This window comes from Mauremys reevesii, linkage group 4 (genome assembly GCF_016161935.1).
Source record: "Mauremys reevesii isolate NIE-2019 linkage group 4, ASM1616193v1, whole genome shotgun sequence".
Lineage (NCBI taxonomy): Eukaryota > Metazoa > Chordata > Testudines > Geoemydidae > Mauremys > Mauremys reevesii.
In genome coordinates this window covers 75,583,530-75,606,675 of record NC_052626.1, presented here as the reverse complement: position 1 = coordinate 75,606,675, position 23,146 = coordinate 75,583,530, and the positions used below count along the sequence as shown (strand labels likewise).

The window sequence follows — 23,146 nt, the reverse complement described above, 5'->3', positions numbered from 1 at the left end:
TGTTTTTGAGTGAGAGGCAGCCTAGCCAATGGCGAAGTAGTGGTGGGCGGGCGGCGTTACGGGTGTGGGTCAGCGCCGACCCGCAGGGTTTAGTGTGCTCTTGTCCGCCGCCCCCGCAGCATGGAGGTCCCGGGAACTCTCCCCAGTGGCGGTCTCCTCTACTGGGTGGGGGTGCTGAGCGCAGTGTACATCACCGTGCGGGCCGCCTACCGCCTGCTGGCCGGGCTCCGCGTCTGGGTGCTGGGCAGCCCGGTGGTGCTGGGCCCGGGGCTGGGCGCCTGGGCAGGTGAGTCGGCTTCTCTGGGGCTGCCCCCTCCCCCGCCCCTGGTCTGAGCCCACCCTGCCCCGGAGCGGCCCGGGGCTCCCTCTTCAGCGAGGGGCTTCGGCCGGGGTCCCTTGAGGTTGGAGCCCTCCGCGCTGGGAACCCCATGCGGCTGGCTCTGCCCCAGGCAGCCTCCGCGCCCCCCATCCGGGTTGGGGGCCGAGCTGCGCCGAGTCCCTTCCTTGTACCCGGCCTGAGTCCCTGCCCGGAGGGGGTGGGTGGGCCGAGGACCGGAGACTTACTCCTGGTCGCCACCTTTGCCCCGCGTGGGGCTGGCCTGCCTGGCCTCCCCAGCTTCTTGGCGTGGTCCTGATCTGTCCCCCCGCAGCCGCGGGAGATGCGTTTCCCCGCTGGTAGCAGGGAGCTGCTGCTGTGGAATGTGTCAGTGGGGGGCGGGGCAAATCCAAATTAGAGTGATCCAGCAAAACTTCTCACCAATGAACTGCTTGCATGCATCCAGAACTACATGAAAGCTGTAGTATAGCTGGGGCCCTACCAAATTCATAGTCGTTTTTGGTCAAATTCATAGTCTTAGGGCTTTAAAAATCGTAAATGTCATTATTTCAGCTATTTAAATCTGGAAATTCACAGTGTTGTAATTGTAGGGGTTCTGATCAAAAAGGAGTTGGGGGAGGGGGGGTTGTGGTACTGCTGCCCTTACTTCTGCGCTGGTGCTGGCAGTGGCGCTGCCTTCAGAGCTTGGCAGCTAGAGAGTGGCAGCTGCTGGCTGGGAGCCCAGCTCTGAAGGCAGAGCCACCGCCAGCAGCAGCGCAGAAGTAAAGATGGCATGGTATGGTATTGCCACCCTTACTTCTGCTGGTGGGGCACTGCCTTCAGAGCTGGGCATCTGGCCACCAGCCGCTGCTCACCGGTCACCAGCCGCCACTCTCCGTCTGTCCAGCTCTGAAGACAGCACAGAAGTAAGGGTGGCAATACCGCCACCTCCCTAAAACAACCTTGTGATCTCCTGCATCTCCCTTTTGCGTCAGGACCCCCAATTTGAGAAACACTAGTGTCCTCCATGAAATCTGTATACAGTAAAAAAAATACAAGACCAGATTTCATGGGGGGAGACCAGATTTCACGATCTGTGAAGCGTTTTCATGGCTGTGAAATTGTTAAGGCCCTAAGTATAGCTTAACCTCCTCTGCACCCCAGACACACTGTGTTAAATTAGTTTAAAAAAAAATGGAAAATTAGTCTTAGATACAGGCTTGTGTGTATCTGGAACATGTGCTTGAGGGATAACCTCAGCCCCCTGAAATACAACTCATTCTGCCTCAATATCTCAGCCATATGAGCCTGCCAAGTCCCAAATTTGGGATAAGGACTTATACTGAAGGTCCCAAGGGAAAAAATAATAGTAAAGTGTGTAAAGGGAAGAAGGATCTGGCTTTAGTATAAACATTTTCTGTTGATAATTCTCTGTTTTGACTGTCATAAATACATTACGGTAATGTGGTCTAGTGGACTAAATGCAAGACTGGGAGCCAAGGGGCTTTTGTTCTGATTATGGTACTGTGACCAATTTGATCTGTGGATTTGATAACTCACTCAATCCCTATTTGTTAAACAGATAATCCCTGAATTTTAGAAGTTCTGAGGAAAAAAATGTTAATGAGTGTGACCCCGGGGTCCTTTCCAAACAGCCAATGAAGTGCCAGTCATGCACCTCTTGGAACATTTCACTATTTAATTTCAGTTTATTGTTTGTAATTTCTCTTTGCCATTTTGTTCACAATTTGCACCTTGCCTGACAATTTTTGTTTTATTATAACAGTAGCATTTTGGTAGGATTTATACTTTTAAAAAGTAAAACAACTACTAAGGCTACATTTAGTTGATGATTATTAAGGCTACGTTTTAGTCACAGGTATTTTTAGTAAAAGTCATGGACAAGTCACGGGCAGTAAACAAAAATTCACAGCCCGTGACCTGTCCATGACTTTTACTATATACTCCTAACTAAAACTTGTGCTGGGGTGGAGGGGACAGGCCAGGGGGTCTTGGGGTGCTCGGGGGGGAAGGCAGGTGGTGGTGCACAGCCTGGGACACTCTCTGGCACTGGAGTGGGGACGTGCGGTGGCACGCAGCCCAGGACCCCATCTGGCACTGGGGGGGGGAGAGGGTTGGCGAGGCTCGGCGAGGCTCGCAGGCTCCCTACCCAGTTCTGGATGTCCCTGCAGCACCTAGGGGGAGGAGGGGCCAGGGGGGCTCTGCACGCTGCTCCCGCCACAAGCATCAGCTCCTCAGCTCCCATTGTTTGGGAACCGCAGACAATGGGAGCTTTGGGTGCAGGCAGTTCATGGAGCCCCCTGGCCCCTCCACCTAGGAGCTGCAGGGACATGTTGGTGGAAGCTAAGAAGCCCCCCCGTTCCCCTCTCCCACCCGAGGTAAGTGCCACCCCTCTCCCCCAGCCCTGAGCCCCCTCCCACACACCCAAACAGCTGCTGCTGGCCCAGGGGCTGCCCAGTCAGGGAGCACCTGAGCCAGCACCGGCCATTGCAGAACTCTCGGAAAGTCACTCTGTGACAGACATGCAGCCTTAATGATTATTAATGCTACTAAGGAAAAATTCATGCTATAACAGAGTTTTGGGGATTTAAAGCTCTAAGTGAAGGTGTCAGTTCTACAGTGAGTAAGGATATTTGGACCAAATGTTGGACAGCAACTAAAATATGATTGATTTAAATCCTCTTTAAAAGAGAACAGTTACTTCTCACACCACTTATGTTGATCAAGAGCTGAACTAAATTGCTTTCAGTGCCTGCAATATCCATCATGTTTTCACAAGTTTGAGTTTTTGAGGAGGACGGAGGTGAGTGACATGATATACTTTCTGTGTGTCTATCTTTGTCATGCTGAGCTTTGTAGCTTTTCTTTAAATACAAACTGCCAGTACAGTAGTGGCATTGAATTGACTTGTTTGGATTCTGAATCTTTCTATTACCATAACATTGTTGTAATTGTATACTAATAATATAGGGCAATATGGACAAATAAGAGGAGTCAAACCTAAGGAAATGACACGGATTGGAAACACATTCTTTTTACAGTTCAGCTGAATGCACACAACTTCTTATTCTTCCTTCTCCTTTTCCATTCAGCTCTCTTAACACTTATATTTTCCTCAGAAGTTTGTGATTTTTATCTTTGCTCTGATGACTCTGCCTCAGTTTAAATCACTAGTTAAATCACTGAAGTTACCATCATCTTTCTCTTTTACTAGTTTGCAAAAGATTCATTTTTGTGATGCTTTCTACTATTGATTCCTGCACAGCTGTTTAGCAGTAGGCCCTAATACAAAAGTATGCTTTCAAAGGTTAGCTTACCTTGGACAATGTGGATTTAACAAATTTCTTAAGAGTTCAGTGAACAGTAAAAATGCAGCACATCTCTAATGCATAGTACTTGTGTGTAGGTTTCCCTAGGAATTGTTTAAGAGGAAGCTTACCAGGTTGATTGCATATTATTGCTCTTGCTGTTAGAAGATGCTGTATTACTCATTTCCAGAAGTGCCCATAATAAGTGCTTTCTGGAAAAGAAGACATGGGGCTATATCGACAAATGGACTTGGGCAATGCAATTCACAGTGTTTTGGTGCCTAATTTAGGCACATTACCACCCAGTGGAATCTACAGCTCTGAGTTAGGTGCCTGGGCTCCCTGTACAATGCTTGGGGAGGTTAAGGTGCCTAAGAATGGGATCCATAAAAGCCAGCATGCTGAGCAGGAAGCCACCTAAGATAGTCCTCAGGAAATACAGAAAAAGGTATGAGTCTCAAGCCCTATTCCTCAAATGGACTTAGGCACCTTCCTCTGCTCAGGATTCACATCTGTGAATCCTCTCCTGGAGTTAGGTGCCTAATCCCTTTAAATATTCATTGAGCAAAGAGAGAGTGAGCATGACTTTATAGCCGAGTAGTTAGAGCATTCATCTGAGAGGTGGAAGACCTGGGGTCCAGTCCCCCTACTTAAGTGGATATTTAATTATTTATACACAGTGGAACAGCTTCAGTAGGAGAGCTTGAGCTCTACCCCTATTGCAGTTACATTTCAACTTTTGGTTGAGTTGGAGAAATGAATTACTATTGTTACGAAAAACAATGGTTAGGGCACTCTCCTGGGTGTGGTGCAGACCCAAGTTCAAGTCCCTTTTCCACATTAGGCAGAAGAGGAAATTGAACCTGGGTCTCCTCATCCTGGGTGAGTACTCTAACCAGTGGGCTAAAACGGGGCACTTCCTCATCCTCTAGCTGTTTTATGTTGGTTTTGGTATCCTCTGAAAATGCCTACCAGACGGGGTCCTGCAGCAAGATAGATGGGGAAATGCTTAGTTACAAGATACTGCCTTAGTCTAGGCACCTGAGCTAGATGCCCACGTGCCTAGACTAAGGTGGCTGTGCATGTGCTCACTGGCAGTTAAACACCTATGTCCTTTTTGTAGATCTAGCCCACAATCCCTACTCCAAGTCAAATTCTCAAACTAACGTTACAACTATGGTTAAGGTTATGTTGGGATTTCTTTGTAATTCACTTTCATGTACTCTGAACATTTCTCTTTTTGGGCTGACAATTTCCATATTTTATTGCAGCCACTTATTTTTTACAGTATGTAGCATTTCATGGACAGTACTAAAAACTATTTTCCAGAAGTACAGGCCAAATAGTTGAGTTGAGCAGAATTTCTTGTTCAGGACTTGCCTTGTTTGAGTACCATGTTCTCAAAATATATACTCTTAACTGATTCACAGGTTCAGTAGAGACAGCTCTGTTTGCATTGACTCCTCAGTAAAACTGCAATCTTGATGCACGTATGTTGCAATGTTGTGTTTCTGCCAACTGTCAATCAGTGACAAACAGTGATTAGGCAACATTAAAACCCTCCCCCCTAAAAAACGTAATGCATGTGAGCTTTAAAATCTGGTTGCACAGAACTAGGTATGATTAAAATATAGATTCATCATGACAGGAATTATTTTATTGCAGTTACATTTCAACTTTTGGTTGAGTTGGAGAAATGAAATTACTATTGTTACGAAAAACAGTTCATGTTAGTTAACGCAGCTGTCACTTCGTTGACATTCATTATTGGCTGGAGAACACTCTTTATAATGATACATGCTATTGTCATATTCAGATTACTTTATCATTGCCACAACACCAGATTTTTTGTTCTACTATGTCTCCAGGTAGATTCCTGCAAATCTGCAGATATCTGCTTTATATCCTTGGATGTTTACGGATCGTGGATTGGATGCGGGTACAGATTTTTGTATCCACCCAGGGCTCTATCTCCAGGACACCAATAACTGAATGAAGGAGCATGATTTGTTTCTTTCTTTGTTATAGGTTGGTTTGGAGGCTAGCTGAAATGCAGTTTTCAGTGAGGGAAGCTAACACTCTTTTCTCTTTATAAGAAAACGTTTTAGTTGTCACTTTTTCCTCTTTATAGCTAGTATTGCCAGCATATTTAAAAGAAACCAAATATTCCAGCCCAGCATTTCATCTGTGTCAACAAGACTAACATTGTTAAAGCTGCCCTGTGATTTTAAACATCATTTTTTATTCTTATTTTATGAGACCTACATATTTATGTGGTGGTCCTTTCTTCATTAGCTCTGCAGCAGCTATTTCAGAGCTGTGCACATTTCCATTGGCTTTCTCAGTATCACTGATGTACAAATTAAGCCGTGAGCAAAACTGCTGTTTTGGCTTTTGATGTGTTAAAAACACTCTGTACGCTAGCCCGTGCTAAATGGATGAAGACAAAATAATCAGACCAAGAAATTGCACATTCAGCTTTATAGAGGGAACACATATAGTGGACTTTTATAAAACTATTGATAGTTTCCTTCTTTCATATTTTAAAGTATATTTATGATTACCATGTGCTCCGATTGTGAGTCTGTTGAGGCAGGGACTGTCTTTAGTTCTGTCTGTACAGTGCCCAGCAAAATGGTGTACTAGTCCAGGACTAGGGCTCCTAGGCAATACGAAAGTAGTACTACTACTAATGATGATGTGTAACAAAGTTTATAAATTTACATTTCTTAGAAAGGATGATAGTGGGAAAAATGTAAGAACTTTTCTTAATTATCAGGTGGTCTTCAGTAGTGTAGTAGCAATCCAGACAGCCACCATTCATTGGGACATAAGTATATAGTTCCAAAGTTGAAACGAAGATTGCTTTGTAGAAGAGTCCATCATGTATGTTGATCTACATGTTTTTCCTATTGAGTTATTAAAGTTCACTTGAATTTGAGAATGCTGCTAATACAGCTTAAGCAGCCTGTTAGAATAGTTCTCCTTTTTTATTGACCAAACAAGTTGGCCACCCAAAATTACAGCTATCAACAAATTTTAAACTTAAAGGCAAATAACATGTTACCCAAAGAATTATCATTCTTATCAAGAAGCAATATCTGCTCCATAATTAATGTTGCAACTCAGTTTCTATTACAAACCTGATTTACTAGAAATTACAAGAGCTAAATAAATTCTTAACAGCCCCCCATGAAACTGCCTGGGGTAGGAAAACACTTCTGTAGACATGTTATCGCAAAGCTATCCATTACATGAGATTTATACATTCTTCTGATACAATCTTTCTGTGCTAGCCAACAGGATGCTGAACTAGATGGATTGTTGGTGTTATCTGGTACAGCAGTTCCTGTGTTCCACATTCTTTTCCTTGAATTCTGTTTTAGTGAGTAGTACATGTTTTCTGATTTGGGTAGCTGTACCTATGTCTCGAAGGAATGTGAATGTAGTTTTGAATGCCTTTTGAGTTGCTTTTAAGATGTCTGTTCATGAGTTAAGTTTAAACTTGATCTTTCCATTAGTTGTAGCTAAGTGAGGTTTCATAGGAAGTGGTGTTTCCTCACTCCATCCTGTTAGAATAGCCTTTTGGCTTTAGTCCAGTTGTTGTCTACCTACATAATTGTTTGTACCAAAACAAAGCGACAAGTGAAGTTCTACTTTGATTGGAAAAAAATATGGCTATTTCAGTAGTTGACAATGTTGGAACCTGAGATTGGATGGGTTTTGCTATAATTGCCTATGTCATTGGTAGTGTGTGTGGGAGGCGAATGCCATATTGGAAATCATTCATTTGATAAGGGGGTTGACAAACTGCCTGAAAGATGAAGAGGTGAATAGATTCACTAGCTCAGGGGGTAAATGTTCTTATTTTCTTGAGAGATTTTGAATGGGCTTATTGTCTCTTCTCTTGGTAGGTAGTGTCCTATAGAGCAGTGGTCTCCAACCTTTTTACGCACAAGATCACTTTTTTAAATTTAAGATCAACCCAGGATCTACCTCATCCCTTCGATGAGGCCCCTCCCCACTCACTACATTCCCCTCTCCCTCACCCTTACTCACTTTTACCGGGCTCGGGCAGGGAGGAGGGGTGCGGGAGGGGGTGCAGGTTCTAGGCTGGGGCCGAGGGGTTTGGAGTGTGGGAGGGGGCTCCGGACTGAGCTTGGGCAGAGGTTTGGGGTGCAGGAGTGAGGGGTTAAAGCTCTGGAGAGAGTTTGGGTGCAGGGGTCATATGGTCACACTGCACCTAATCTCATAGAATCCACTGAACATTTCATGAGTTTTACTTTTTATTAGTGTAATTTATGGTTTATAAATCCAAAATTCTTCAGGGATTGTCACAAATCAGTGTAACATTCTCAACTGTGGGGTGTGCATTGGCTGAGCCTGGGACAGCGGGTTGGGGTGAAGGAGTGAGGGGTGCAAGCTCTGGGAGGGAGTTTGGTACAGGAGGGGGCTCCGGGCTGGTGCAGGCTTTGGGAGGGAGTTTGGGTGCAAGAGGGCTCCAGGCTGGGGCAAGAGGATGAGGTGCAGGAGGAGGTGCAAGGTGCAGGCTCTGTCTGGGAGGTGCTTACAGCATGTGGCTCCCAGTTGGCAGCGCAGTGGGGCTCCGGCAGGCTGCCTGCCTGCCCCGGCCCCACACTGCTCCCGGAAGCGGCTGGCTGCTGGCACGTCTCTGCGGCCCCTGGGGAGGGGAGGGGGGCAGCCTGTCTCTGTGTTCTGCCTGTGCCTGCAAGTGCTGCTCCTGCAGCTCCCATTGGCCGGTTCCCAGCCAATGGGAGCTGTGGGGACGGTGCTGTGGGCGGGGGCAGCGCTCAGAGCCACCTTCTCCCCCCCAGGGGCCCCAGAGACATGCCAGCAGCCAGTGGCTTCTGGGAGTGGCGTGGGGCCCAGAGATTGTGATAGACTGGCAGAGGCTCCAGGATCGACCCGTTGATCGCGATCCATGGATTGGTGACCACTGCTGTAGAGGATAGTCTTCTCAGAAATGTGTACTTAAAACTATTAATGCTCGGCAAGGAAATATTATAGAAGGGTAACTTGTTTTCCATTTTTTTTAAACTATACTGTATCAGCCTAGACATCCCACCTGCTTGGAAACTGTTATTTGGGAGGTGTCTATCAGTTGTTGGGAAGTGAGTGGCATCCAAATTGTGCGGTTCCTGTCTTATCTGCTGGTAGGAGGAATGTAATGCTTTTTATGGGTGTTATGTATAGAGGAATACAGAATAAGCAAGATATAACTGGTAATCAGTATAATAAAGCATATTAAATTGAGTTGGCTTTTTCCTAATTAAATTGGTTTAAAAACTAGTAAAATTAGATAAGGTTGCTATCTATAAATTTATGCTTTAAAAATATTTGCTAACTGGCTATAGGTATGTCTCATTTAAAGTGTCTTGATAATACATTGATATATATACAGTTGGACAACTTCTGTTGCTCACTTACTGAATAACTTCCTTTATCAAATGCAAATATACAGTACCAATCAATATTGTGTATATATAAAAATCAATCTCAAAATGAGTTATGGTTGTCCAGTGATATTTCATACCATTCCAGAACATGGAGTTCAGCAAAACTCTTACCTGAAAACCTGGAAATATGAAGTTGAGATACATGCCCATGCAACCTTAATTTTGCTGTCTGAATGATGCTCCTGTATACTCATAACACATACTTGTACTCTGCCATTGCACTTTAGTGAACAGGAGCTTCCTACATCTCAAAGATTAAAAAACACACAGGCTAAATATACAAACCAAAATAAAAGCTGAACAGAGTACTGGAGGAATTCGGCACCACTTTGCATGTGCAGAATTCTTGTACTCTGCAGATTTCTTTGCTTCTCTGCAGAAAAATGACTTTCTGATGGGGAAGCAAAGGGAAGCAGCAAGAGCTGTCATGCAGCCCTCCCCAGCAGCACGGCTGTGTTATTTCGGGTGCTCAGAGCAGCCGGCGGAGAGGTAAATCAGTGCAAGGTGGAGGGCGGGGTTGTGGATGCTGGGGTTGGTGGCTCCTACCTTGCAGCGGACTCAGCTGGTAAACTTGGCTGGGCTGGGCTGGGGGTGAGGGAGGACAGGACTTGCTCTTCCCCTAGAAGGAGTGGCCGGGGCTGGGGCCAGGTCAGACCCACCCACAGAAACCTCCCCTAGCTGTAGGAAGTTCCACACCCCCTTCTCCCTGCCCCCACCATTCCTCATCTGTGAGGGGAGGGGTCACTGTACGAGGAGCTGCTTCCCTATCTGCCCAACCCCTGTGCATCCGGACCCCCCTCCTCCCCAAGCCTCACCTCCTGCACTCAAACCCCAACCCTGCTGGGTCTCACCCTCTGCATCCAGAGCCCCTTTCACCCAGACACCACCCCCCCACCAAGCCCCATGTCCCCTGCACCCAGACCATCCCCCGCTGAGGCCCCCCCTGGCATCTAGACCTTCCTGATGAGCCCCGCACACTTGGACCCCTACCCCACCTAGGACTCCCTGCTGAACCCCCCCAAACCAAGACCTCCCTCTGCTGACCCCAAGCACCTTCACTTGGACCCCCATGAGGAGTCCCATTTCCCCTGAACATGGAACCCTCCCAACGAACCCTTGTGCATCCGGATTCCGCTCAGACCTGCTACCGCGCTGACCGCACCCAGATTGTCCCCATGCAGCACCCCAACTCCACTCCTGGGTCCCCCACACTAAGCCCCTCCTCACTAGGATCCTGATAGGCTGAGCCTGCTTGCCCCACACCTGGATTGGGGGCAATGATGGGGCGTGTGTGTAAGATTCTGTCCCTCTCGCTTGCCTGGAGTGGAGGGGCAGGGCCCTGGGCTGTTTCTGGGGCAGGGCTCCGCCCTTGCGCTGTGTTGCGGTCAGGTGCAGCCTCACTCCTGAGTCTGGGGTAGGGGCTGCAGGGTCATCTCTCACCTCCATGCAGCCAGAGACTTGTGCTCCTTACTGCCATACTGGAGCCTTCACATTTATTTATCGACAAATAAATGTGCAGAATTTTTTATTTTTTGGTGCAGAATTCTCTCAACAGTAACAGAGTTCAAGTTCAGAGCCTCTGTTTTCTTCTAAAGCCAGAAAGAGCTGGAAAAATCAGAATAAATCTATTAGGGTATTCAGTTCATCTCACTACCATTCTGTGCTCTTTGGTCCAGTTTCTTGCTCTTATTCAGTCTCATTTTAAGTGTCCTAGGCAATAGGACTTCTGATACTTTCTTTGGAAACTTATTTCACAGTCTGAAAGGAAAAATTCTGATATTGGTCTAACAACCTGACTTCCAATTCTATTTCATCTCACTATTCCCCCAGAGAAGAGTATCAAGGCATCTTGTAGAGTGGAAATAAAACTGCAGACTGTAGTGAGGAAAAACTTGTATGGCTATACAGACTTTACATAAAATTTAAAGTTTTCTATTTCAAAAGGATTTCATCTTGATTAGTTTTAGAGCAACTTTTCTTTATCAAGATTTTAGATTTCAGAAGATAAGACCACTGAACTATAACCCATTTTAAAAATGGAAAGATTACCATAATTGCCTTGTTTGCAAGAAGAATAGGAACACTTTTCAGTTGCCAAATCGCTTTTGTGAGATTCCTTTGTAGCTCTTCGCAGTCTGCTTTGGACTTAACTATCTTGAGTAATTTAGTATCATCTGCAAACTTTGCCACCTCACTGTTTACCCCTTTTTCCAGATTATTTATGAATATATTCAGCTGCACAGTACAGATCCCTGGACGATCCTGTTTACCCCTCTTCCCTATAATAACTGACCAGAAGACTGACAGCTGAAGAGTTTGCAAATTCTCCATGTAATTTCAAGTACTGCACTTTTCCCTTTTCTGTCTTATTTTTTTGTTCTATTAGCTTGTCTCTTTATTTTTACATACTGGTCTCTTTTTATTCTCAGAATGTGAGTGTGAAAGTGTACCTATGTGTGAACACACACAAATCCCAAAAGGGGAAGACACCAGAAAAAAGTTCTGCACTTTAAACAGCCTGAAATATTGTCCCATTAAAAACTCATTGAAATGCTCTGGTTTTAAAAGTTGAGATATTTTGAGATACTCATTGTAATTACTAGTGAATGAGAATTGTTAAATTTCTGCTTAGTATAGACTATTATGTTGAAGTCTGTCTTATACAGTAGAACCTCAGAGATACGAAGACCAGAGTTATGGACTGACCAGTCAATTGAATACCATGTGAAACCGGAAGTAATCAATCAGGCAGCAGCGGAGACCAAAAAAAAAAAGGAAATACTGTACTGTTCCTGTATTGCGTCTTAAAGGTAGGCACACCCGGGCTGCCTGTCCCCCACCCCCACACGTGGGGCAGCCACTTACAGTTAGGATGTGAAGATGCTGGTGCTACCAGCCCAAGGGGCAGAGCAGGAGAAGCACTGGGGTCTGTGCCTCTTTCAACCCCCTCCCCTGGTCAGGAGGTGGACACACTGTTTTCACACACCCCTCCGCTGCCCAGGAGGGAGACAAATTTGCAAACTCAGTCCGATCCAGGGAAAGAAACTGCCTGCAAGGAAGCTGTCGGTCAGCTGCTGCTGGAGTCTGGCTTTGAGTGTCAGGAGCTGGAGTCTGAACTGCACTTTGTTCAGAGTTATGAACATTTCAGTGTTATGGACAACTTCCCTTCCCAAGGTGTCCATAACTCTGAGGTTCTACTGTAGGTGTGGATGGTAGCACTGACTGTTAAGGTTGCCCAACACTTCCCATTATTAGGCACTTCCTTCAGCAATTTATAACTTTGCCAAATTAACCTTTCAAGCTGAAATTTTTCATGCTGCATGCCCACCTCAGCCTGAATTATTTTAGAAAGTTTCAACCAAAAAGGAACAGTTTAGCCATTACAGAGAATGAGGCCAGGGAAAAATGTTTTGCCTATATTAAATTCTGGCAGTCATTTCTTTGAGAAGCTGTAGTTCTCTCCCATTCTTTGGACCCGGAACTCGAAATTTGACAGGGGCATGACCTTTGTGTCAGGGATTTGTCTTTCGCCTTCCCCATGAAAAACTGCTCAAATCTGGCTAACTTGTATACCTTTTGAAAAAAATCTGTGAAAGTCTCTGGCAGTGTGTCATCCCACCTGTGCAACCTTCATTTGGTCCCCTTGTGCATATGCATTGATTAAGTCTTTAATTTTGTGATCATATGCCATTTTTTCCACATCAGCCTGCCTCATTCAGTGCCCAAGATAGATCTCCACTTGTGAATCAAGGTGGTGTAGAAAAGAAGGCTGTTGTCTGTAGCACCCCCACTTAATTTCTTTCAGAAGTTAGAATGTATGCAGTAAATAAGGCTGGGGATTGCAACAAGAGAAAGGAGGGTGTCAGGGTTAAGACAGTTGAATTTTTCCCTGGAGAACTGGATTTTATTCCTGCCTTTGCCACCGATTTCCTATATGATGCTAGTCAAGTTGCTTAAATCAGATTTTTTACAGGTGGTCACTAATTGTTTCTTGTTTTCTGAGTACCTGATGAGACACCTGGGGTCTGAGTTACAAATGTGCTGAGCACTCCCAGCTGCAACTGAAGTCAATGGAATCTGCACTTTCAATGTACGAAGTGCCATGTATTCATAGAATCATAGATTATTAGGGTTGGAAGGGACCTCAGGAGATCATCTAGTCCAACCCCCTGCTCAAAGCAGGACCAATCCCCAAATGGCCCTCTCAAGGATTGAACTTACAAGTCTGGGTTCTGAAAAATCAGATACTAGAGATGACAAAGTTGGCACCAAAAATTAGTGAATGCTTTTGACCTTAATTTATGTGCCTCAGTTCCCCATCTAAAATTGGAATAGTAATATCCTCTCATTTCACAAGGGTGTTGTGAAAATAAGTTAATATTTGTGAAGCACAAAGATGAGCACAATAGAATGAATTTCCAAATGGGCTTTTTCTATCTTCATATCAGGATTTGGATAGTGTGCAGTAAATAAGCTTAGGGCCACATATTCTTCAATGAGGAGAAAACAAAATATTGAATATCTGCTAATTCAGTAAGCATTGTGCATCCTGTGCACTGAATGAGGCAGGAGATCTGTGAAACGAATAGTATGCACAAAGGGTCCAAGTTAAGGTTGCACACTTAAATGCTTGACTTTGCAACCTTAAGAATTTCTTCTAAGGTAGTTTGTGTAATTAATAGCACCTAGGTTCTGGTGATATGTTTTCTTGATTTTACTTTAGTTCAAGAGTTTTAATAAAATGTATTAAATAAAAATTAATGCTGGGTTATTTCATAAGGATTGGATCTTGAGTTCCAGATTAAGTGATGAATCTGAAGTTACAACAGAATGGAAATATAAATTGTGTAAGACTATGTCATTCTTTATTGACATATGTCTTTACTAGATTTTAAACTAGTTTCTAGTCCGTTTCAGTAGCAGTTGACAATTCAGGTTGATTATACTGGACAGCTGTCTAGATCATGAATCTAACCTACCTGGATAACTTGGAAATATGAAATGTCCCCATCGCCAAACTACTAAATCAGCATGTAACCTGATTTACTTTTCTCAGAGGGAGATATCCAAGAACCAGGCCCACATCAGGTCCAGGATCAAAGTGCACTAAGTGGGAAAAGATGTAAAAGAAACGGCTTACTTACATTTTTGCTTCTGTTAAACTTCCTGCTGACATTTGCTCAATAAGTGAAACAATTTTATTTCCAGACTATAAAACAACTGCAGTCATAGAATAAAGAAAAATTAGTGTGAAGGCACTGCAGCCTTGTCTACATTACAAATACTTTGCTAGTATAGCTATACTAGCAGAGCCTCCTAGCATAGACATGGAGTATGCTGACAGAAGGAGGTTTTCCTACTGGCATTGCTACACCACCTCCCTGAATAACGTTAGCTGTGCCAATAGAAGAGTGCTTTTGTTGGCATAGTTGCATCTACACTGGGGGTTTTGCTGGCATAGCTATATTGGCTAAGGGGTGTGTTTTTCACACCCAAACTGGCAGCTGTGCTGAAAAAAACTTTGTAGTGTAGACCAGGCCCGAGAGACTAGATACAAATTGATCCAACTCTGATAAACAGACAAAGGCTCCAGTTGTTGCATAAGATGCTGCTGCTCAAACCATTAAGAAACATCTGCTCCTCTCATTTGAGATATTTCAGCAGAAAATTGTATATAGCAGTATCTTAGGAGTATAGCCTGGACAGCCAAAACAGAACACAATATATTGTTGGTCAATTAAACTGAAATGATAAAACAGCAGAAGTAGTAAGATAGTTACTATATGCGTAATAGGAGTACACGTTGAACAATGTTCTGGTCTTATGCTGATTAAAGTAAGCAAGCAGAGTTTAAAGGCATGAGAAGAATGTTTAGAGTGATGCTCATTTAATAAGGGGGGATGAATTAGGGATGTAAAATGTTAACCCATTAACCGGTAAGCATTAGTCTTACCAGTTAACCCGCCTTAACTGTTAACATGCCGGCCGGCCCCGCACCAGCCGGAGGGGCCCCGCCAACCAGAGCAGCTCTGTGCCGGCTCTTTAATCAGCTAACTGTTTAAATGAAATATTTTTTAATCATTTAAGCAGTTAACTTTTTAAACAATATTGACATCCTTAGGATGAATGCAAAAACCTGAAAATTCTGTGAGAATTGTATCTCTCTCACCTAGCAATATAGCTAGGTTGACCTATGTTTTTAGGTGTAGGCCAGGCATTGGAGTTTGATTTCAGGAATAACTACAAAGCTGTAGCCAGTGCAAGGTCTAAAGCCAGTAATAGAATATGCATAGGGCAAACTTTGTTTCTAGGGGAACACATACTTCGTAGCTTCTGTAAGATGAGCTTATTGCAGGGGCTCCTTGCATTCCCTGCCAATCCTCCCAGTCTCTCCCCTGCAGGGGCTCTGTCCCTTCCGTCAAGTTCCCCCCAGTCTGCCCCGGGGGGTTCTGTGTGCCTCCATTCCTCTTCCCATGGCTGGTACTTCGTATGTGCCTCCATTCCTACTGTCCCTGTGCCCTCTGTTCCCCCAAACATCCCTCTTTCAGGGATTTCATCTGCCCTCAGTCCCTTTGTCCCTAGAAGCTAGTGGCTGTGTTTCCCATTTCTCCTGTTAGGGTCCACCATTCTCACCTCCCACAATGCCAGGGCTGTGTGCATGCTTCATTATCACTTGTCTGGGAGATGGTCATTCAGGGTGTCAACATGGTAAACTATTGGAAGGATGAGCAGCAGTATTGTGTTGGAAGGCATTAGTAGGTGCCATCTACTAATTGTTTGATCTATAGACAATTGTGAGGTGCTTGAAGCTGTGACGGTGTTAAATAGATGGCAGGGCTCCAGGTGTTCCCCATTTTCAGCCTTTTGGAATTTGATTTTCCTGCAAATCAGTAGGAGTTCAGGCCACTGAGGAAAAGAGTATTCTGTGAAAATTGGAATTGCTTGGATGTGGCATTCAAAAGTTATCACGTGACAGAAATGCCTGCAAGTTGAGTGTTGTGTGCCCTTGTAAGCTTGGCCAATTGTTATTTGTCATTTGTATTGTGTTTTAAAACTAGTTGCTCATCAATACCCCCTACTTAAAACCAGGTTCCATTTTGCCTGCACTGTTTGAAAATCAACACGTGTTCTGTGGGAAAACAGAATCCTGACTAACAGAGGAATTAGACTATTTTGTACTTGAGAATTGCAGGCATTTTATATCTATGCTGAAAAATAAGCAAATAAAATGGCTCTTTCTTACATGAAGCTACCTCCTTTGTATGTGCAGAGCTTGATCTGTTACTTTAGGGACAAAACGTTTTTCCTACTTCTTACTCCTACTAGTATTGCAGAACCAACACTACTGTCATGAAGAACTGTAACCTGGCTCACAAGGCAACAGAATTGTCATTTCAATTCCATCATTTTTGTTACCAGTGAAAATGTACAAATAAATAACCCAACTTGACTTTTAGATCCCACAGTGAATTTCCCCAGCTGGCAGCTTGAAAAGCCATCTCTTTCCTTCTAAGAGAAACAAGTTTTTATAGGGATGTCATTTTGACTATGAACGTGGAATTCTGCTGTATCCTTTTAACATTCTTCTGAAAACTGTAGAACCACATCAAGATCTCAGTTATCTGAACTAGAAGTTTAAGAATACTAGACTATAACTGGTCTGCTGTCCTTAAGTATAAAACCTAAAGATTGAGTTTTCCCCATGTAAGAAATACCTGTGTTTGGTATTCTGTTGCCTTTTAGAAAGCAAGTTCCAATTCTAGTAAACTAATACAAATCTAGCATTGTTAATAGCAGACATAATAGTGATTGTTTAACTGTAGCTAAGAGTGCATATGCATTTCTATGGTAACCTCCTGGTTTTAGTCACCTAACCTTCCAAAGGATATTCAGCCTTTGAAGGTTGAAATTTTCTAGGCTTGGTGTCTGACCAGCAATTCATTTCCCCACTATTCCCTATCCCAGGACCTATTTTTTGCCAGGTCTCCTGCTCCCTCCTGTGTGAAATATCTCACTAAGGTAGCTCATTGCTCTAATTGTGCAGGCAGCTTTTCCTTCACAATTCTTGCCTCTCTTCGTACAGCACTACAGATTCCTCTAGTTGCATCAGAACTTTATCAGAGGCTTCTTGGCTTGTTCCTTATTCTCTATAGAGGCTACTGCAGGCATCTAAGTACTTCACAGAATCTGGATATTTAGAGAAGCTGCTGTGCCTAAGCACCACATGATCAGCCAGTGCTCTGCACCCCATAGTTTGAGGAGGAGGGGAGGAAGTGTCTGAGGGGTTTGTTAGGCCTTGTCTACATGACAGAGTTTTGTTGACAAAACTCATGTTGCCACTCAAAAATGCTATAATAAAAATCTGTATTGCATGTTCACACTTCATCTGTCAGCAAAGCACGTCCACACTTGGGGCACTAACATTGACAGTGTGAGCACTGCAGTGTGGGTATCTATCCTACAGTCCAGATTGACATCTTCTGCCGCTAGGTCTTGTGGGAAGACTGAGCAGATGTGGTGCATCTCGGGACTGGGCTCAATGTCCTGTGATGTATTGCTTTCTGTCCCAGCATTCCATGGGCTTCCGGCTTTCTTTTGCAACATTTTTCAATGGCCATTCTTTGCTGTTCACCCTGGCATCTTTGAGAGAAGGGATGGCTCTTGCACTGCTCTCCTATGCTTTGATAACTGTCATGAAGACATCGTGGATGGCAGTGCAGTTAATCATGAATTTTCTAACTGAAGAAGACTCCCAGTTGCCTGACATGCTGTGTGATATGGATAGGAGCAACTTTAGATTGCTTTTGGCATTCACGGAACGGCTGCAGACGGTGGACCATTGCTTTTGGGCTCGGGGAAATGAGCACTGAATGGTGGGATCGTATTGTCATGCAGGTGTGGGATGAAGAGAGGTGGCTACAGAACTTTTGGATGTGGAAAGCCACCTTCCTGGAACTGTGTGCGGAGCTCACTCCACTGCGGCGCAAGGACACCAGAATGAGAGCTGCCCTATCGGTAGGGAAGCGAGTGGCAATCACTGTGTGGAAGCTGACAACTCCAGACTGCTACCGGTTGGTAACAAATCAGTTTGGAGTCAGGAAGTCAGCTGTTGGTGCTGCGTTAATGCAAGTGTGCAGGGCAATTAATCACATCCTGCTATGAAGGCCATGACTCTGGGAAATGTGCATGAAATAGTGGTCGGCTTTGCAGAAAAGGGTTTCCCTACCTGTGGAGGGGCAATAGATGGCCCATACATTCCAATTTTGGCACCAGACCACCTTGCAATGGAGTACATCAGTAGGAGGGGGTACTTCTCCATGGTGCTGCAGATGCTTGTGGGTCACCGTGAGCATTTCACTGACATCAACGCAGGGTGGTCCGGGAAGGTGCATGACGCATGCATCTTCAGGAATAGTGGCCTGTATAGAAAGTTACAAGCGGGAACTTTCTTTTCAGACCAGACGATTATAGTGGGGGGATGTTGAAATGCCCATGGTGATCCTGGGAGACCCTGCATATCTTTTATAGCTGTGGGTTATAAAACCTTACATGAGAAACCTGGACAGCAGTAAGGAGTGGCTCAATAACAGACTGAGTAGGTGCCGGATGACACTGGAATGCGCCTTTGGCAGATTAAAGGCGTGCTGGCAATGCCTTTATGGCATGTTAGATCTCGGAGGGTAATATTCCCATAGTCATAGCCACATGTTGTACATTACATATTTTTTGTGAAACTAAGGGTGAAAGGTTTGCTCGGGGTGGAGTGTTGAGGCAGACCGCTTGGCTGCTGATTTTTGAGCAGTCAGACACCAGGGCTATTAGAGGGGAGCAGTTCGAATCAGGGAGGCTTTGAGGCAACGCTTTGAAAATAAGAACCAATAAGGTGTATCGTTATAATGTAACATTGCAGCACCAATCACATGTAGTTTTCCTAGGAAGTAATGGTGACATTTGGGGCCTTATATTCCAGTAAGCAAATGATTAAACTGCCTGTGTATGTATTGGTAGTGCCTGCTATTTCAATTTGTAGGAAACAAATAAAGATGAGTTACCATTCAAAACTCTCTCTCTTTCTCTTTGTGGGAAAGGAGGTACCAGGAAGGGGCAGACTTTTAGAGCTATATGTAGGTCCAGCAGTCATTTTGAAAGTTGTCCAAGGGTGTGGAGTGAAGGGGAAACCGAGAAGTCCCAGAAAGCAGAAAGGACTGTGTAAGCATGTTTTTTGGGGGAGGGGCGGGCGGGGGAGGAAGGAGGGCATGGAAAAGAGTTATGAATGTGCTGCAGGGGAGGGCGGGCATGCATTTGTTCAGTCTGCAGCATTATTAAGGACTTTAGCATCTACATTTGGTCCTCCATGATTTTAATCATCTGCTCAGTAGTGTCCTTAACAAACTCTCCTGATTTTTCTTTCTGTCCTGACTTTCAGCTTCCCTCTACTCCTTGCATTCCCTTTTCTCTGCATTGGAGAAGTGCAGTACCTACCAGAACATAGCTTCTTTGCTCCATCTTGGGCACTTTCTTATCTGGCGGAGACACTTGGGCACTGTGTGTGGGGTGTTCCTGTAGGCTACATCTGCCGAAGCAGAAGGAACTGTGCACAGAAGCATGATTGTTAAATTCACGCACAGCATTGAAACATGTCAGTAAAATACACCTCTGGTAACATAACAATCACTTTCTCACTGAGCCTTGGCAAGCATACATCTCTGTGAACACCCAAAGCATGGTGAGTGTTGGCTGGGGGCTCTACGTGGGGAAAAGAGCACTCTGCAAGGGTTGCAGTGCAGCCAACTAGCAGGAGAATTTTAAAATTTTTTCCCCACTTTCCACAAGCGGAGATCATTGTAGCAGATATCTCACTGCTCAGGGTAAGCAGGGAAGCAAGGGTACATATACTACAGGCTTGTGGCTTCTGCCCTGGTCCCTATGCTGCTTGCCTGTGTGCTGCTTTGGTTCCTGCACAAATGATTGCTGAATGGCGTGGGAAAGTTTCCTACAGTGGGGGAAGGCACAAAGTAGCTCTGCCAAGGCTGAGGATTACTGAGTACCTCCAGCTTTTGGTCCTACACTATTTAACATTTTAATCAGTGACCTAGAAGAAAACATATCCCACAGATAACACAAAAATTAGGGAAGGTGTAGCGGTGGTAAATAATGAAGAGGACAGTTCACTGATAGGCTGATTTGTATCAGTTGGTAAGCTGGTGCAAGCAAACAATGTCTTTCAATATAGGTAAATGTATGCATCTATAAACAAAGAATATAAGTCATGCTTACAGGTTGGGGGACTCTATTCTGGGAAGCTGTGCCTCTGAAGAAGATTTGTGAGGTCATGGTAGATTAACAGCTGAACATGAGATCCCAAAGCAATGCTGTGGCCAAAAGGACTAACGCAATCTTTGGATGCATAAACAGAGGAATCTCTAGTAGAAGTAGAGGTTATTTTACCTCTGTATTTGGCACAGGTGCAACCACTGCTAGAATACTGTGAATACAAGAATGTTCAAAAAAGAGCCATGAGAATGATTAAAAGATTAGAAAACTTGCCCTGTGACGATACACTCAAGGAGCTCAATCTATTTACCTTAACAAGGAGAAGGCAAAGCAGTGGTTTGATCACAGTTTGTAAGTACATAATTAGGGAACAAATATTTGATAATATAATATAATCCAATGGCTGGAAATTGAAGCCAGAAAAACACAGACAGGAGGAAATAAGATGTAAAAGTTTAACAGTGAGGGTATTTAACCGTTAGAATAATTTACGAATGTTTGTCGTGGATTCTCCATTACTGGCAATTAAGTCAAGATTGGATTTTTTCCTAAAAGCTCTGCTCTAGGAATTATTTTGGGGAAAGTTATCTGGCCTGTGCTATACAGAAAGTCAGACAATGATCAGAATGGTCCTTTGTTGCCTTGGAATCTATGAACTGAGCTTATTTAGCCATAAGAACTAAATATGAAATTAATGTTATCCTTTAACCATAAGCAGCTGCATGCAGAATGTGTGTGGAAAAGCTAGATGCACCTGATTAACATTCTCTAAACTTAAGGCAATATCCACCCACCAGGATTAAAAACCAAACCAAACCAGAAAAACAAAACTGAGCAAAGCAAGTTGCAAGAGTAAAAAGAATGCAACAGCAATCCAGCAGCAGAGTGGGGGCTATCCAGTTTATGATACTGAGAGCAGTACCTGCCTCATGGGTGGGTGGCATGTGTGTGCATTCAGTGCAAGGAGCTCATGGCCCTCAAAGACCAAGAACAGACTCTGGAGACTAGATTGGCTGAACTGGAAGAGCTAAAGGGGAGACTTTCCAGGACACTGTAGAGTGGTCCCACCCCCACTGGGAGTCTGACAGCCTCTATACTGTTGAGGTTGAAAGTCTCAGGGAAGAACAACATCAAAGTGGAGCAGAGGGAAACAATCCCATAGTTGGGACCCTCCCTCCAGATGATGTCATGGTATCTTCTCTCACTGAGGATACCTCTTTGGGGGAGGGAACCCCAGTTATTAGGAAGAGACAGGTAATATGGGGAATTTGATCATTAGAAACGTAGATAGCTGGGTTTGTGATGAGCAGAAGAACTACATGGTGAATTGCCTACTGGGTGCAAAGTTTGCAGATCTCTCAAGACATCTAAACAAGCTTGTGTGTAGTGCTGGGAAGGAGCTGGGGGTTGTGGTACATGTAGGCACCAATGACATAGGGAAGGATAGGAGAGAAGTCCTAGATGTCAAATTTATGCTAGGTAATTTGAAGTCCAGGACCTCCATGCTGGCATTCTCTGAAATGTTTCTAGTTTCATGTACAGGGCCGGTTAGGCAGAATTGCAGTGTCTCAATGCATGGATGAGATGATGGTGTAGTGAGGAGGGGTTTAGATTTATTAGGAAGTGTGGAACCTTTTGGGAAAGGAGGAGTCTATCCAGGAAGGATGGGCTCTACCTAAACACAAATGAAACAAGAGTGCTGGCATGTAAAATTAAAAAGGTCGTAGAGGAGTTTTTAAACTAAAGGCTCGGGGAAAGCTGACAGATGTGGAGGAGCACACAGTTGGGACAGAGGCATCATTTGGGAGGATCTATTAATGGGGATACTTTATGTCCCAGTAAGGAGGAGAGGAAGGAAGATGATCAAGTACATTTAGGCTGTGGCGGATTAGCCACTGGGCTGACGGGGAGGGGGAAGTCTGTTGCCATTGACAGAAGCCCAGAGCCCCGGCCACAAGGAGGGAGTGGGGGAGGGATGGGGAAGCTTCCACACCCTGACCGCGTTCCGTGGCAGCAGCACTGGCTGGGGGCCTCTAACCCCATCCCCAGCCGCGGGAAGGGGGAAGACACCTCCCTGCGGACCCTGTCCCCAGCAGTAGCTGTGGGATGGGGGAACCACTCCCAGCGGACCCCATCCATGGCAGCAGCTGCGGGATGGGAGAAGCCCTCCCTCCCCAGCAGGCCCCATACCTATCAGAGCAAGCCCCCTCCCCCCAGCGGTCCCCATCCCCGACAGAAATCGCAGGGTAAGCCCCCGCACCCAACTCACTCTCTGGCAGAAGTGTGGGTGGGTGAGGTGGGAGAAGCCCCAGTGCCTTGACCTTGGTCCTCCACAAAAGCATGCGGGTGGTGGGGGAAGCCCCAGAACCTGGACCCCTGCTGCGGCCCTGGAACTGGAGGAGCTCTCGTTTCCTGGGGCCACAGCACGGGGACAGAGCTTCTGTGGTCTTGGGGATGTAGTGGGTGCGGAGCAGAAAGGAGCAAAAGGAGTTGCGGGGCTGCAGTGGGGGGGTGAATTGAGGGGACCCTGGGTGGAACAGGGGTAGGCCATAGGGGAGGGGCAGAAAGGGATAGGGGCTCTGGTTGGGGCCACAGGCAGAAGGTGTGGAATGGGGACAGGGCTGCAGGCGGAAGGAGTGAGGAAGTGCCCCCCACTTGCTCTGGCCCAGGGCCCCAGGAAGCCTTAATCTGCCTCTGCAGGTAGGATCTGATGAGAAAGAGTCCAACGAAAGAGTCCCATTCACTTCCAT

General features: G+C 45.1%; 1 protein-coding gene across 4 annotated transcripts in view; it reads left to right on the top strand.

Moving 5' to 3' along the window:
* HSD17B12 (hydroxysteroid 17-beta dehydrogenase 12) overlaps positions 1 to 23,146 on the top strand; it is a 148,345-nt gene that overhangs the window by 132 nt on the left and 125,067 nt on the right. For 2 of the 4 annotated variants that reach the window (XM_039536809.1, XM_039536808.1), the window contains exon 1: positions 34 to 286. The exons of 1 other annotated variant lie outside the window; for it this stretch is intronic. In XM_039536809.1, the coding sequence (XP_039392743.1) occupies positions 121 to 286 (166 nt within the window). In that variant the 5' untranslated portion in view covers positions 34 to 120. Of the gene's footprint in view, positions 1 to 17; positions 287 to 23,146 lie in introns of those variants that run through there. One more of the 4 variants, XM_039536811.1, reaches the window with a different exon arrangement.